At 38.5% G+C, this 16456-nt stretch overlaps 1 protein-coding gene across 1 annotated transcript in view; it reads left to right on the forward strand.

Moving 5' to 3' along the window:
• Positions 1-1531: 1531 nt before the first annotated feature.
• LOC136846481 (tRNA (uracil-5-)-methyltransferase homolog B-like) overlaps positions 1532-16456 on the forward strand; it is an 80225-nt gene continuing 65300 nt past the window's right edge. The window contains exons 1-4 of the mRNA XM_067117292.1: positions 1532-1814; positions 12915-13095; positions 13285-13371; positions 14414-14560. Of these exons, the coding sequence (XP_066973393.1) occupies positions 1735-1814; positions 12915-13095; positions 13285-13371; positions 14414-14560 (495 nt within the window). The 5' untranslated portion in view covers positions 1532-1734. The remainder of the gene's footprint in view (positions 1815-12914; positions 13096-13284; positions 13372-14413; positions 14561-16456) is intronic.

Below are 16456 nucleotides of genomic sequence, written 5' to 3' on the forward strand. Positions count from 1 at the left end.
GGGGAAAGATGAGGAACGAATATAAAGTAAAGCAGTAGAACATTGCAAACTGAATCCATTGTAGAGGGTATCAAGGAAGGTAGTAGTGTCTGATCATTGTTTAATTCTAACAGAGGTAAACTAGGATTCATAGGCCAAAAAAGAAAAGAAGGAAAATGAAAAAGTAGTATGGGACAAACTTTAGAACTACAAAGATAAACAAAAGCTAGCTATGATAGGTGAAAGATTAGTGGCACATGATTAAAAATAAAGGAATTATAAAATAAATGCGGTAGAAAATACACTAGCAAGAAAAGTAAAAATTCAAGAATAATAGGATGATTAGTGAAATTAAAAGACATGGTATTAAAAAAGTACTCATACAGGAAATGATAATAGGGAGAGTAAGGACAGAACATAGCTACAAGAGAGTCTCACAATCTTATATCAGGGAATAAAAAGAAAAAGAAGAAAGTTTAAGGCTAATCAAGGAAGCAGAGGCAATCAGCGCGTAAGGTGTAAACGGCAGTGGTTTTTGATAATTCAAAATGAATGTGGATGCGGAAAAGCCCAATAATCGTACAGAAGTCAAAGGCAAAAGTCACAAATAGTAGAGGAGGTAGAGAAAATATCGAACACTTCTGCAGGGTTTTATTTGGTCTAAAAATGCTTCAGAACAAAGATAAAATTAACGATTAGATGAAAACAATGGGGAAAATTATTGGACGGAAAGCAGCAATGATTGTTCTTAGGAGTCAAGCAGGAATAACGGAAAGTATGGAAATCGAGGATGAGGTAAGGCAGATTACTATCTTTAAATCCAACGTATGCTGGATAGTGGTAGATATACCGTTTTTTTTTTATGATAAGACGTTCCCCACAGGAAAGGAGGAAATTCTAGAGTCTGCTAAAAGGATCTGCCGTACCTTTGAACATCTCAGAAATCGCAGTCAATCCTAAATCAGACAAATCAATGTTACTGATAACCAATAAAGAAAGTAAAAAGAAAAAAGAACAGATGAAATAGAAATTTACAGTAAGGCACAATAAATGTAGTTAATAAGTACCAACATTTTATTTGGGAGAATGGCACTTGGAGGGAAGAACCAAGGAATTAAGCATACAGAAGAGAAGCCAAGGAATGGAATATTTTATGCTCCAAGAAATTAGGAAGTGTGGAGACGTAAGGAAGACAGGAATTATGACACCGGAATGAAGGTATAATACGAACAATGGTATATTTCTTTGTATTAAGCCGGAAAACAGGAGAACGAAATGTAAAATGTTTGAATTACAACAACTATACGAAGGAGACGTAGGTGGAATAGTTGGCAACATTTTATTCAGTAAGGATAAAATTGAAAAAAAGATTTTACTACATGTGGAAAAGAAGAAATGTAAGAAAAGAGGTTAACATTCAAAACGATCCTAACACCCCCTCCCCCCCACCGCCAAAACATGTGTCATGTAAAGCCTCGCCGTATGACCATATCGCTTTAATGATAAATAATGCTTTACTTTTCACTGAGTTTTATAGAAAACAAATTGAAAGTACAAAAATTTCCGCACTCACATGGTGTCACAGAGAATTTAAACCTTAATCAGTTCAACTGCCGGCAAAGTAGAGAGCCGTATCAGAGGAAGCTTCCTCGTAATACTACTAATAACAAAGTCTGGTTTTATTTCGATGTTTTGGTGCAAATTCGATTTCTTTTATTCAGTTACATTATAAGATAACACACATCCCTGCCGGAGATGAATGTCGTACGCCAAAGATTTCACATTTTCCGTCCTCAAACAGCAGTGCGAAGGGGCCTAAGAGGAAATCCCCGAAGGTAATGTTTGCCTAGGCAAGGCAGTTCTTGAGCTCCGGTAGGGTGTAGGCTACAGGCTAAGTCAGTACTTGAGCTCCGGTAGGCTGTAGGCTACAGGCTAGGCTATAGGGATAAATAGCTGTAAAGACCACCCAAGAGAAATAGGTAAACTTTTATAAGTTGCCAATAAGACTCCAGCCAGCCATTTTTGCAATAAAAACCCTAAATGGGTTTTCATGCTAAATTGACTTAAAAATGGTAGGCCATTAAAAGAACCTAAAAATACCAGCCTAACGTAACCTATGGGTGTTTACAGGGTAGAACTATATAGTAGCTCCGCGGTGGTGACTGCCTTCTTACTTAACTTTTTCTACAGTTTTTTGGTTGCTAATTATGAATTTACCTTTAATTTTTGGCGCTCAAGTGTAATTAACCTGTAATTAACCCCTGAAGTCTATCCAACAAGGGGTTTCCTTACACGATCTTCACAAGACAGAGCACGGGTACATCTGTTTCGAACGGTTCACATCCCGTCCGGCAAGTGCAATAACTTGTTAATGTATGGGTACCCAACCCTCCCCCCCCCCAGGCCAGTACTAAACACGGCAAAGGGACATTCCATTTGGCCAACAACAAACAGATGCACGGCCAGTATCAGAACCCCTAAAAGTGTAGAAAAAACCAGTTGAAAAGGTAAAAACAGGCGCGGAGCTAATATATAGAATTACCGTTTACTGGTTACAGTTCTGCTGTATTAGCTATGGAGGTTTGTTTGGGGGGGCCTGTACTGTCTTAATCTTATAAGTCATAATTTAATTTTTTTATAAATCGTTTGCGCATAGTGTTTATGGGGTTCGGTAATTCTAAGTATTAGCTCCGCGCCTGTTTTTACCTTGGAAACTGGTTTTTTCTACACTTTTATGGCTTCTGATACTGGCGGAGCATTTGTTTGTTGTTGGCCAAATGGGATGCCCCTTTGTTGTGTTTAGCACTGGCCCGGGGGCCTGGTACCCATATGTTAACAAGTTATTGCACTTGCCGGATGGGATGTGAACTGTTCCAAACAGACGTACCTGTGCTCTGTCTTGTGAAGATCGCGTATGGAAACCCCTTGTTGGATGGACTTCAGGGATTAATTACAGGTTAATTACATTCATGCAACAAAAATTGAAGGTAAATCCATAATTAACAACAAAAAACTGTAGAAAAAGTCAAGTTAGAAGGAAATCGCCGCTGCGGACCTACTACTTAGATCTACCTGGGGTTCAAAATAATGAGAATAAAGAGCTCTTTTCAAAAATGTAGGTTACAATTTCATATTGTGTATTGGCAACTTATAAAATACTACTGAGAAATGTATCAAATGTAAAAGAGAGAGAGAGAGAGAGAGAGAGAGAGAGAGAGAGAGAGAGAGAGAGAGAGAGAGAGAGAGAGAGAAAGCAAATCCCGAAGAATGAAGACCATATATGGTAAATATTGATAAAGAGGAACCACCCCCAAAGGGACAAGAAATGTGTTTTCCCAGTTAATTTTGATGTGTTTTGCACGAATTTCACCTTCATTTCTGTCGGAAGTGCACAATTTTAAAGATATCCCCCCCCTTTAAGGAGATACCTAAAATATGTAAATTGCCGAAAAAATGAGGGTGAAATTTGAGGAAAACACATCAAAATTAACTGGGAAAACACACTTCCAGGAATAGAAAACCATACAAACAAACCTAACCCCCCCCCTGACCTTACCTAGTATGCCGTGTTACCTGGCCCGGGGCTTCACCCCCCTGGACCCCCATTAAAGGAAACCAAAAATAAATGTTATCTTACTAACCTAACCTAACCTAGTAGGCCGTGTTACCTGACGGGGGGGCTTCGCCCCTGCACCCCCCAAAAGTCAGTTAGTATAGGCTGTGCAAGTATTGTACGTTTACCAGATCATCATCATAACCTAACAAACCTAACCTAGTAGGCTGTGTTACATGACTGAGGGGTTTCGCCCCCCTGGACCCCCCAAAAGTCAGTTAATATACTCTGCGCAAGTATTGTAAAGTTTTACCGAAAACATCGACCGTGCCTTACCTTGAGAATCAGTAGATCAGAAGTTGATGAGGCATCACTTTCTACTTGAGGACGTTGGTGATCGCCATGTGGTCTATACAACTTGCCAACTTCAATGAAAAAATCATGGTGACGCTGCTTTTGGCTATAACGATCGAGGCACAAATACCTAGATATATACTGTTCTAGATACTGGGATCTGTTTCCTGGTCTCCTAGCTCATTCCTCTATATCTCTCCAGAGCCTTTCAGTGTTTTGTGTGTGCACACTGCTGTCTGTGTGATCAACGAATTCTTCACTATGGTTAACGACTTTGTGCGAAAAGCCCTCATTAGCGAGATTCCGGTTCGCTGCCCAACCATCACTGATCACAACCAATCCAGGGAGAGTTTCGGCACTTCTGTCTTGTCCTTCTCGATTAAGAGGAATGACAAACTTTTTCTTGGACACTCTTTCAATGCCACCAAATAACCACACTTGACTTAATTGTCGACTGCGATGATATTTCCTCCGAACGAATAATGCCTCGTCGATTTCAGTGACACAACCTTGACCGCTGATGGGTTCTTGACTGTTAAGCCACTTTTGTGTAACCTCTGAACAGGAGCTGCGCCAGCCAACACTAGTACGATGTGTCCACTTTAAGCACTGAATAATAGTAACATGATTCCAGGTTTTTTGAAGCCAGTGATTAACAAATGAGGTAGTTTCCCATGGTGGAAGGTGAATGTTATCAAGAAATGTGCCTTTGAATAGGCTTACACTGTAAGTACACTGGCGTGTACGCTTAGTTTTCAAAATGTGTGTGCCCCGTCCACAACTGAATTTATGCCTTATTCCACTATAAGAACAAGGTAAATTGCAGTTTGGGCACATCACTGCAATGGGTAAAACACCATGGGACTGCAAGTATTTTAAAAATTCCAGGTTATTAGAGTGGAAGCGCTTTATGAATGAGAAATAGTATCGCAACCAGCACAACTAACTTTAACAGTAGCCATAATGAATCTAAAGTTAGTTGGGCTTACGTATTTGTACAACCATCGAAGGCATTCAAAGTGATTTCCAAATTAAATATGACTGGCTATGAGTAGTCAGGTTATAAATAAAAAAAAACGTGAGTTTCAAAAGTGACCCAATTGTTTTCCAAGAAAAAACTAGTGACATCATAACATTTAATATCATTCGATGAGGGGGAAAAAGTGGGCGGAGTTATTTATTAGCAGCGCTATGTTATAGGGAAGCTTTTGGTAAAAAGTGGTTTCCGTCACCGGGGTGGGCCGGTGAGCAAAGCCCCCGACTAAATAACATGGCCTGCTAGGCCTAAGTTAGGGTAGGTTAGGGTACGTTAGGTTAGTATAGTTCCTGGTAAAACTGCAGGTTAACTCCACACGGACTGCCATGTTGTTGTTATGGAATTGTTCCTCGCCTGCGCAAGTCATTAGGGAGCCATATGTTCAAGAAGGGATTGGCTAAGGAAACCTATTGTAAAAGAAACTATACTAACCTAATGTACCCTAACCTAACCTAGCAGGCTGTGTTACTTAGCCGGGAAGGGCTCTGTCCCCTGGACCCCCGTGAAGGAAACTCCACTTTTTACCAAAACCTCCCCTATAACACTGTGCTTGTGCGATAGCATTTCAGGATGGCCAGCAGACAAAAACACTTCAGTTCTGATGTTAATTACAAGTTAGTTACAGTCGACCACCAAAAAAAATGGTAGATTGTTAATAAGCAACCAAAATACTACAGGAAAAGTCAGTGTCCAAGGTGGTTCCTGATGCGGAGCAACCCCATAGTTATACCTAGTTCTTTTTATAATAGGTTTCCTTAGCCAATCCATTCTTAAACATATGGCTTCCTGTGCAGAACCGTTCCAAGACGACAACATGACGGTCTGGTCTTTCTCCCAATGTTTCCAAAACCCCATGTTCCCGAAGGGTCCCCAACCATGTTTGGTAGATATGTGGTTAATATTAATTGACCCACAATAAACAACACTACCTCCTTCATCAGCAACACTAAAAGTGTAGGAAAAATCAATTTTCAAGGTAATAGTCCATGCAGAGCTCTTGCTTAGAAATAGGTTTTTTTTTTTTTCAAGTTTCTCCAAATATAGTTCACCAGGTCAGTCTCAGCATTCTTGGTTATTAACCTACAGTACTTAGGCTAGACTTGGATTCTTGTTAGGCAAAAGGAGAATCTCACAGGACAGAGAAAAGCAGGGAACCTACGGAACAAAAATTGCTAATAGCCTATCGTGTTCAATCTTTTTGCTTTTTGGGTAGTTTGGAGAACGATGGGACCAGGTTCTGACACTACCTCTGAACAGAAGCTTAATCTGTTGTTTCTGATGTTTAGTGTTAATTGGAGGTAAGATCTGGTTAGGTCAGGATATGGCATTCTAGGAAACTGTTCCCATCATTCTACAACCCCCCAATTTTTTTTTTTTTTGTAAGTCCATCCAGAAACAGGAATTGTGAAAAACACTATTTCAGCTAGATGATGTAGGGTGGCCTTGTCATGCCACAGCCATACACACTTTGCACAGCACTACTATTTCTAAATCAGTGTTCAAAATAAATTACAAACTGTATAACAATTTATGTTTTGTTTCTTCTTGAACTGACACATGTTCCACAAGTCTTCAGGCTAGACACACACTGACCTGTCTTTGTGCTAACATACTCAGGACTTTCTAAACTAGTGCATCTGTTAGGGTTTCATCCCATTGAGTGCAAAATCATCCTAACCTAAGTAACAAGCTTAACTAGAAAGATGGCTTTGCTCCCAAATCTTTGTAGTTGGGCCACTTACTTAACATATGTAGCCTACTGTAGGCTCTTAACAATTGTTAAGAACGGAAAATATTTTAACCATGCATTCCTTCCATAGCATTACCTACTGACATGTAAAAAAAAATTTATTTTGCCATATTTAAAGTTACTGTACTGTATTCAAATTCTTCTTTTAATTAAAGTATCTCAAACGTTTTAGTTCTCAGAATTCTTCTTGCTGCCATTTGGTGTGGATCTGTGCATTTGCTAGTTTGGCTGCTGACTTTTTCAGAGTATTGTGACTCTTTTGCTTTGTTTGTTTAGGATGTCTGCAAATGGAAATCAGAACAAAAACATCAGGTTTTGCAGAAATGATTTCTGCTTTAACAGATTGTATTCTAAAGAATTAGATAGGCTCTGCATTCTGTGCTGGTTGTAGATGTCAGGAGTGTACTGTCAACTGTAGGTGTGAAGAGTGTAGGTAGGGGTCAGATGAATTTACGAATGAGATCCTTATATATAGGAAGAGGAGAGTCATATAATTGAGGAAGTAATTAATAGAAGAGGGCATAGACATTTTACTTCTCTTCCTTTTTCATCGCTGGTCCTTTGTCTGCTAATTACTCTTCCCCATCCTCTACACTCTCATTGTCTCCTTCTCTCCCTAGACCTGAGCCTATAACCTCACTGTATTCTGCTCCCCCTTTGGTTCAGGTAAAATTTATTTTGAAATTAGATCAGGATGTTAGTCTTATTGTAGAGTGTGTTAAGGTTTCACTGAATTTTATTTTGAGTAACTAACTAGCATCGCCCCTTAGTTTGCAGTCTATGGCTTCTCTTGTCTGTAATCTGAGCTTAGGACTGGCCTTTAATAGTTAGAAGAGTTCTGCCAAGGAATCGATTTGCTTCTTGGGATGAGGTTGTTCTGTATCTTCCGATGCCTTCCAATTTCTTGTCTCGATCTGATACGTGTTCTTGGAAAACATAAGTCATTGCACCAGTAATTGATGTCACTGTCTTCATTCTCTAGTAGTAGTTAGCTTAGCTTTAGCACCTAATTGAGAGAGGATAACAGTATTGGTAATATTAGGACTTCTTCTGTTATTGGTTCCTTTTCCATTGAAAGTATTGTTTATTATTTGGGATGGATCTTACCTACTGTTAAAGATAGCTAGTTTTTCCTACACAAGTACAAACCTTCATTCGTTATATTGTCATGATGCGTATCAAGTACCTGGTTATTACACAACTAATCTCAAGATTCAAAAATATACCTCACTTCAGCCAGATACCTGAACTCTCATAACATTAATTGTTACGACTGAGTACTCTAAAGGTAACAGTGATCCCTTAAGAAAAAACTTAATTACTTGAAAAATCAAACTAAGTCTATCAGAATATGTGTGAGGTATCAAAAATTAAACTAGAAATCTTCTAGAGTAAAAGGGCATCACTCCATCAAAAAACTCTAACTGTTTCCCTGGTCTTAATTCACTTTAGCAAAACTAAAGAACAAAACATGTTTATCATTTTGCCTTATGCACACACAATCAATCCTATTCACTGGTGATCAACAAATGAAACACTGTTTTTCTAAAAATGTTAAATACAAATATTTATTTTTAAATTCAAAGTTTATAATTAGAATTCACAATTAATTAGAATTCACAATCTGAAAAATTTACTATTACTTGAAAATAGCACAACACTCAATTAATTTTTAATTAAATTATGAAACAAAACTAATTCACAAAAACTTTATCAGGAATTTAAATTAATCAAGCAAAATTTAAACTATCAAGAATTACTCAAGATTTAAAAAGAAAATCTTAACACATAAGATATCAAAATCAAATATGCAATGTTAAATTACGTATGCAATGTTAAATTACCAAGAAATATTTAAAATGCTATGTAAATAAATGTTACATCACAAACATAAAAAATGTGAAATATAAAGAGATTGTAAATAGAAAAACACACAAAAATACACATAAGATTTATCAATAATGATTTCACTTGTTCAAAATTTCCTAACTTATCATACCATGGTATTAATAAGTAAAATTCACGTTACCTTACACAACTTGTGAAAACCTCTGTAAATCACTTGCTGCAGCTGCGTTACACCAAAACACACTTTTTACCAGGCACCGTTACGAACTAAATAACTTTGCTAAATTCAGATCTCAAAAGTTAATGTTAATATGTGACCACAAAATACTACGTTAAAAGTGATCTCTTCCTAAGAACGAGAGAGAGAGAGAGAGAGGAGAACCAATTCGACTGGTCTCAGAAATCAGAGTGAAATAGATTTTAGGATTCCAGTAATACGTGAAACAATTACATGATGTCATTAAAGCATTTTGGGTTCGAGATACAAAAGTTCTAGAAGCAGGGAGGTGACATCATTAAAGCGTTTTGGGTGCGAGATACAATGGAGAAGCTTCTAGAAGGAAAATGACGTCATCCCAGCAAAACGTTTTGAATGCATCTTACAAAACATGACGTAATTGATCAGGACATGTATTCTTTCTCTCCAAGTGGCATACGTGACTTGACCAATGCATGTAACAACATGAAATCACTCGTCTTGAGCCTGTACAGGACGAATCGGCGTTTGTTTTCAAAAACCTGTCATCACTAACCCAAAACAAAGCGCTCGCTCTTATCTTAACTGATGACAATTGAAATGAAACAAGCCCTGGTGGACACACACGTGTTCAACATACTACGTTTTTATCAAGAAAGATTCTAAATTACGTTACTGTTAATATTGTATTAACAATTCTAAATTACGTTATTAAGTAATCATTAGTTCTTTTGAGATCTGATGGCAAACTAAATATAACACTTCAACAACCATTATCATTAAACATAACACATGAAAAAAGTAAATATGTCAAAATTATAGGAGGATATACGTATTACAAGGCAACATCATGAAAATATGCATGGGGTTTAAGTTGCAAATGCGAGCTGGAAATGGTAGTTAACTACTGACAGGCAGGGGGAACCCCACCCACCTGTCAATCTGCACTCTGCTGTGTTTCCAGCTAATGTCGAGTTCAGATGTCTCTCCTGACTCTCTCCATGATCTTCGCCCTTTGAACTTTAAATGAATACACTTAAGTATTTCCTTTCCTTCTTTGGTTTTTGACTGTCTTTGTATTATGATAACACAGATCAATTAGTCAGTTAAGTATGCTAATAAGGAATTAGGGTTTGGCTTTCCATGCAAGGATGAATCTTTGTTTTCATTGGAAATATAGCAGCTTCTAGTAGTGTTCACTACAGCTGTGACATTTTCCAGTTTTCATTACTAATAGATTTACCTCTCAGGTATGTATGAGAGGGCCACTTGGAAGGACTGTGAGAGATTGGCTTACCATAGATAAAGTAATCCTTCTATCATGGTCTTTCTTTTTATTTGCTTGAGGAAGTAGGCTATGTACCCTTCTTCTTGTAGTTTTGGCTGTTTTTGTTGCTAGATACGACCAACCCTGCAGACAGGGCGAGTATCGACAGAATGGGAAGGATAGAGAGACATCATTCTTCCCTACTTCACCTTTGATGTCATCTTCTATTTTCTCTATCTCAGTCCTTTACTACATTGTAAATTTGGAGTGGGGGAGTCTAACCCATGTTTGAAGTTTTATTAGGCTTCTTTCAGTGTGCCCTTCTACTCAGAGTAGGGCGGGGAAGTTCGGTAGCCAATGGCGGGTGTTTTTTCCAAGGTACAGTTGGTACTGAGGACCATCTCCTGAAACTTCAGCTTTTTTGTCTCCACTCTATTGGTTTTTGAGTTTGCATCAATTTGAGTTCCCTTTCTCACCACAACCCTTTAGAGATGTTCAGAGAAAAGGCCGTGTGACCTTTTCGTGTGGTTCTTTTGCTGCTCATTTCTCAGTCTGCAGACCATTGACGGAGACAATGGGTTGTTGTGTTCTCCTTGATTTTCTTGGTTGGTCAACTGTGGTAGAGGGGATCACTTCAACCTTTTTCACTGCAGTCCTTTGGGATCACATAGAGAGGGGTTTGCACAGCTTGTTTGCGCTGACTGTTAGCTCCGATTTACCAGATATGTATATGGATTGGGTCGGGGTTGCCGATGTCTAGGGGTATTCTTTGTCTATCCATGTCAAGTGACCACAGTGGTATAGAAGCATTTTGACTTTGGGACTGCACAGAGAAGAGTTTGCACAGCCCCTTTGGCCTTGATGGAAGAGAAGTGCTCTGCAAATGCAGCCACAGTCCTCTCCTCTTGGTCATTATGCTGCCTGATCAGCCAAATGTCCCATCAGAACTGCCACTGTAACTCAGGCGTAGCGGAGGCCTGGGGCAGGGGACCCTTGGACCCTTCCAGTTCTTGGATATCCTAAGTTACTCCCTCTGCAGGGGAGAGAAACTCCTCAGAGTCCCCTGGGAATTGTTCAACCACTTGGGCATACGATCTCTACGGTCCTAGGACTGTACCAGGCTCATATGTCTTCACGGACGGACTGACAAGGAGTGTGAACAGTCCCTGTCAGTCCATAGGACTGGACTGAGAGCATGAACAATCTCTGTCATGGTCCATGGACCTGTCTGACCCCCTCGTCTTGGAAATGCCCAAAGAGGTGGAGGGAAAAGGTGAATGGTTCCTGGCACCCTCACCTAACATACAGTGATGTCACCACGGGTTGGGGAGAGCGGTCCCATTCATGCAAATGTGGCTGGGGCTGTCCCTCGAACATGCCACAGCCTTCCAAGAGGCCAAAACTTCTTCCAACAGGGGAGGCAGAGCGATTGACCCCCCTCTTGCCTCGTCTGGGTGTGCCACTAGAACAGGTGAAAACACATTCTCAGGAGCCCTTGACCATTTGTGTTTCAGAACAGGAGGGGGGGTGAAAAAGCACCTGCATGCTCCTTCCTCACCTTCTCTCAAGATAGACAACGACTTCCTCTTGCATTTCTTCATCTTCTTAAGGCTTGCCAAGGTTAAAGCCATGGTGAAGAAATGAAGGAGGACTGCCCTCAACTCCTCATGACACATCACAAAAGAAGTGTGAGGAGTTACAGAATGCGTAGGAGTGTGAAGGAATCAGTAGATATGGTCACTGTCCAAGTCATCCCATTGGCTGGAGTCATAGTTATAGGGGTCACAAGAGTCTCTAAAACAGAAGACAGGTTACTCAATAAGGACTTCACATTAGGCTCTTCCAAGATCCCCAGGGATGGCCATAACTCCTTAAGTCTCTCAGCATCCCCCTGACCTGCAAGGACAATTGGGTTAGTAGTGAGGTCTTCGTTCCACCAGGGAAGCTCTCCCTCTGAGTAAAATCAAGCCTTAAATGAGATGCTGGAGTGAATGTCCTCTCCCTCTCACTGAATCCCTACCAAGCGATTGGTGTGAGTCAGTGAAAAGGAGACAGCTCCTTTGGGAGTCGAAACAGTAGGTGGAAGCTTGGCGGGTGGAAGGAAGGTGCCGAAGACCTCTCAATGTCACCGGTGCAGTATTTTCCTCTGATGACACAGATGAGGTCTTCTTAGCCACAAACTTTACCACTTTTCTGATGTCCACTCCTGGCACTCAAAACATGGATCCTTTCAATTGCAGGAAAGTTTTCTGCAATGTGTACATAGCATATGTGGGTCAATCTCTATGCTAGACAAAAATTGCCTAGAGGGTTTGTCTTTCCTGGGGCAGTGCCAGATAGCAAGAGGTTTCCTTAGTGTAGAAGAAGGAGATGGCTTAAGTGATTTACGGGTTTGATCCATCTCAAATCAAACACAAAAAACCTTACACACAAGAAAAGGAAAAAAAGAACAAAAATACTAAAAAACACAGAGCATAAAGTTGATAATGGCGAAGGTGGGTGCAGAGAGATGAAGAAAATACATCTGCATCTGACAGCAGCTGAAAAGCAAAGTTGAATGCAGACTGACAGGTGGGCATGGTTTCCCCTACCTCTCAATGGTTAATGATTTTGTCAGTAAGTTTTTAATGGCTGTTCCAGCTTGCATTAACAAGCTTATCCTAATGTAAAGAACAAAGGTTTGTATTTTTGCAAGAATAACTAGCTTTTAAATTTTTTTTTTTATCTCTAAACTGTATAACCCGACAAAAAATGAATGTAATAGCATATTTGTTTGTATTGCTTGAGGGATTTGCTTCTGGGTTTTTAGAAATCACATTGTTCCAGATTATTCTTTATTGATATTCCTAAAATGTTGAATACTGGTGTGAGATGTTCTTGAATGTTTTTTGTTATATAATGCCTAAAAATTAATATCCCATGCTTTGACAGGCATGGTGAGTTGGAAAAACCCATCAATTCAGTATCAAGTCCTTGCAATATCCCAATATTGCAAGCACCACTGACAGAGGAGGAACTGAAGCGTTTATCAAGAGGTGGCCCAGAGCATGAAAGTGTGAAGGAAAAAGCACAGCCAAAGAACAAACATGAATCTCTACAGGAGAAGGTTTCGGTAAGTTCACAAGTTAGTAAATTTATTCTTTTATTGAAGTGCTTTTGGTGTTAGAATTTTCCTTTTGTAAAGACTTGAATATTCATTTTAAACAGCTGCAATTACAAAATTCTGTCTCATTCTGCTATATACAATATTTCATTGCTAATGCAAGTTTGTTTAATGTAATTTTTGTTTTATATATTTCAGCCTACTTTGAATCGTCCAATGTCAGAGCCAGTCACAGCAGAGAATCAATATGAAAGACTTGCACAAGTGGTTACACCTTTGTACCAGGTAATCTTGTTTTCCACTAGTGATAATTGCAGTGGATTATAGAACCAGACTAGCAGCACTGTGATAGTGTCAGTAAAGTTAATACAAGTAGGTTAGATGTGCCATAGTTATCCCCCAGAACATGATGAATTATGCTGTACTATACACCAGCATTCACTCAGTATACTCTAGTTTTCAGAAGACTGATCTGAGAGTCTTAGCTTTTGTTATTGATAATTATCTTAAGGGATGTATTTTTCTTTTTATGGGTGGTGATGATTTGTTCTAACCAACATGGCAGTTGTCTTGAAACATAGTGCAATTAAAAACAGCCCTTCTCATATGGTTCATTACCAAGCTGTTCTGTTGTAATCATCTGTACTGATGGTGAATTCTGCCTTTGCCAGGCTTCATTCTTTATACAACATTAGCTGAGCTGTGTGAATGTAAAGAAATGAGTTGGATTTGAATGTGAATATGTGCTTAGGTTTATTTTACAAACCTGATGGTTTACTTATACCTTTATCTTGATTATTCTTGTATCCATTTTACAAACTGGATGGTCTACTTTACATACCTAGTGGTTTATCTTATAGCTTTTGTTTTTATTTTTGTATATATTTATTTATAAAATAGTTACCATTGGTTAATGTAGTTTTCGTATGAAAGCTTTCTGTATAATTTTCTTGATTTATTGAGAAGCGCTTTTTTGTGATGAAGATTTATCAGTGTATTTCATAAGTTCATTAAACTCAAATTATACAGTATGTCAATTTTCATGTTGAATCTGAAGGGTGAAACATCACTTCCTGAGAGTGTGTTGAATCTTACAGAAAAGAATGCCAGCGGTCATGATTACCAAAAGCTTTTACAGTTATCATATTTGGTTGTCCAGGTACATGAACAGTTTTTTGCTCCATAAGCCAACACAGTAAAAGAAAGAAGACATTAGACTCACTAATTTTTTTAGTCTGTATGCTTTATGATAGTACAGTAAGTGTAATCCACTTTAAAAAATTATTTCTCTTTGTATTGCTTCAGTATTCATGATTTTCTACCCTAGGTGCCGTATGGTCAGCAGTTGAAGATGAAACAGGGTAAAGTCAATGAGATAATGAAAGCCCTTGGTGAGAAATTGAAAAGTATTAATGCCCCAATTACTAGACTGAAGAAAGGTCTTCCTTGTCCAGTGGAACCTATAAGACCATCTGTAAGCATTTTTTCAGTTTTCTCAATTTGTTGCTCTTCTAGTTGTGATGATTGTATACTGTACATGTAATTTTCTGGTAAATTGCTTAGTTTCCTGTGAAAAGGCATTTGCACATATACCCTACATCTTTAAATTAATTCCTTGAAGTTTTGTACCGTGCATTTGAAAATGGCCTTCCAGGAGATTGTCATCTGCTCTACTTTATCAGGCAGATGTTGGTATTCTGTATAAGATTTAAAAATATATAATTTTCTGTGTGCAATACAAAAACTATATGTGTAGGGTTGATATACTAATTTATTATTTTGAAATGTATGGACATACTGTTAGAGATCACAGCCATGTCTGGTTTCAATACTACTTCACAACTCAAGAGAACAAATTGACTATTTGGCAGGTCTTCAGAACTATAAAGACAAGCATGTTACACATCAGACATTAGAAGGATGATCAGGGAATAAAGTAATTATTCATGTAAATGTTAAGTCATAAATGATTCAGCATTTATTATATCTATATAATTCCTTATATTTTGACATATTGGTAGCTTTAGTGCTTTCCAGAAAGCAGCATTCATATTTTACCTTGTGAGGTGGAAGACACAGTGGTTTTCAAAACAGTTTGTTTACTGTGTGGCCAGATCCAACAAAATCTTTAAAGACAGGGAATGCACCATTTACATAATTCATGCCCTGGTTTTGGCTTCTGGTGCCATTTGTTTACTCTGTAAGTGTTTGCAATATATCTTGCAAATCTTTCTCTGAAGCCCAGTCATAGTTTTATATTTCTACTATATAGTATATATAAATACTGAACATTCATCATCTCACTCCAGGTTTCTCTAATGGCAGCATGGAAAGGTCTTTTTATTGTCACAGACCAAGAATCTGCATGAGCGATCATTGAGAACAGGTGAAAATTGAAATTTTAAAATCTGTTTGACTTGAGCATTCTTAAGTCAGTGATGCAGGAAAATTTACAGCAGAAACTCACACTTCTAGGAGGAAGACATTTTACAGGAAGCAGACGACAACTATTCCTCAGGGAGCCCTAGCTCAGTTACAGTGAGCTTCAATACCTAAAGATGAAAGGGTAATAGGACCCCTTAGTGAGGTTCATCTTCCTTATTACTTCAATTATCTGCAAAATTTCCAAAATTCTCTGTTAAATCTGCAGTCAGAAGGGGATAGAGTTCCATGTTGTCAAATGGCATAAAAGGAGGAAGTGGCTCAAGGGTGTCTGAAGACTGCATGTATGGTGTGGCAAACCCTTAGAGCAGTCCCTTGAGTTATAATGTTTTCCAGAAGGGCTACAGGATTTTGTAGATATCCCCCACTTATATTTGGTGACTATCTCTGATAACTTGATAAATCTACTAAACCTGATCAAAGAAGTCCACAATAATAGCTTATTAGGTTATCTGCAAGTTATAGAGGCAGAATGATTCTGGTGCACAATTTGCTACGAAGCTAGAGAGTTTAGGCACACTTTCAAGATGGAGAGATAACTGGGGTACTTAAAAAATCTTTCAGGGAAGAAATTAAATGTGATCTCTTACCTAAAGGATGCCTATTTCCAGATTTTCATTCATTTGGAATCCAGGAAATACTGAGGATTTATATGGTGAGAGTTTGTCTTATAGTTCAGTGCTCCATTTTTTTGGTCCCTTCACAACAATTGAGGTGTGTTGGTTCCTGTGGCTTGCAGCTAACTTGTAGTGTGGTTGTTAGATTACAAGGATAATTAGTTAATCTTATCACCCAAAGAGAGATACACACAGGAGTACATTTATGGGAATCCTCACTTTTTCGTTTACTTGGCAACCAAGTTTAGTGAGAATAAGTTAAATGTTCAGCCCTTAGTCTCCTATGTACCTCACTTTGTTTGTTGTCATGA

This window comes from Macrobrachium rosenbergii, chromosome 15 (genome assembly GCF_040412425.1).
Source record: "Macrobrachium rosenbergii isolate ZJJX-2024 chromosome 15, ASM4041242v1, whole genome shotgun sequence".
Taxonomy (NCBI): domain Eukaryota; kingdom Metazoa; phylum Arthropoda; class Malacostraca; order Decapoda; family Palaemonidae; genus Macrobrachium; species Macrobrachium rosenbergii.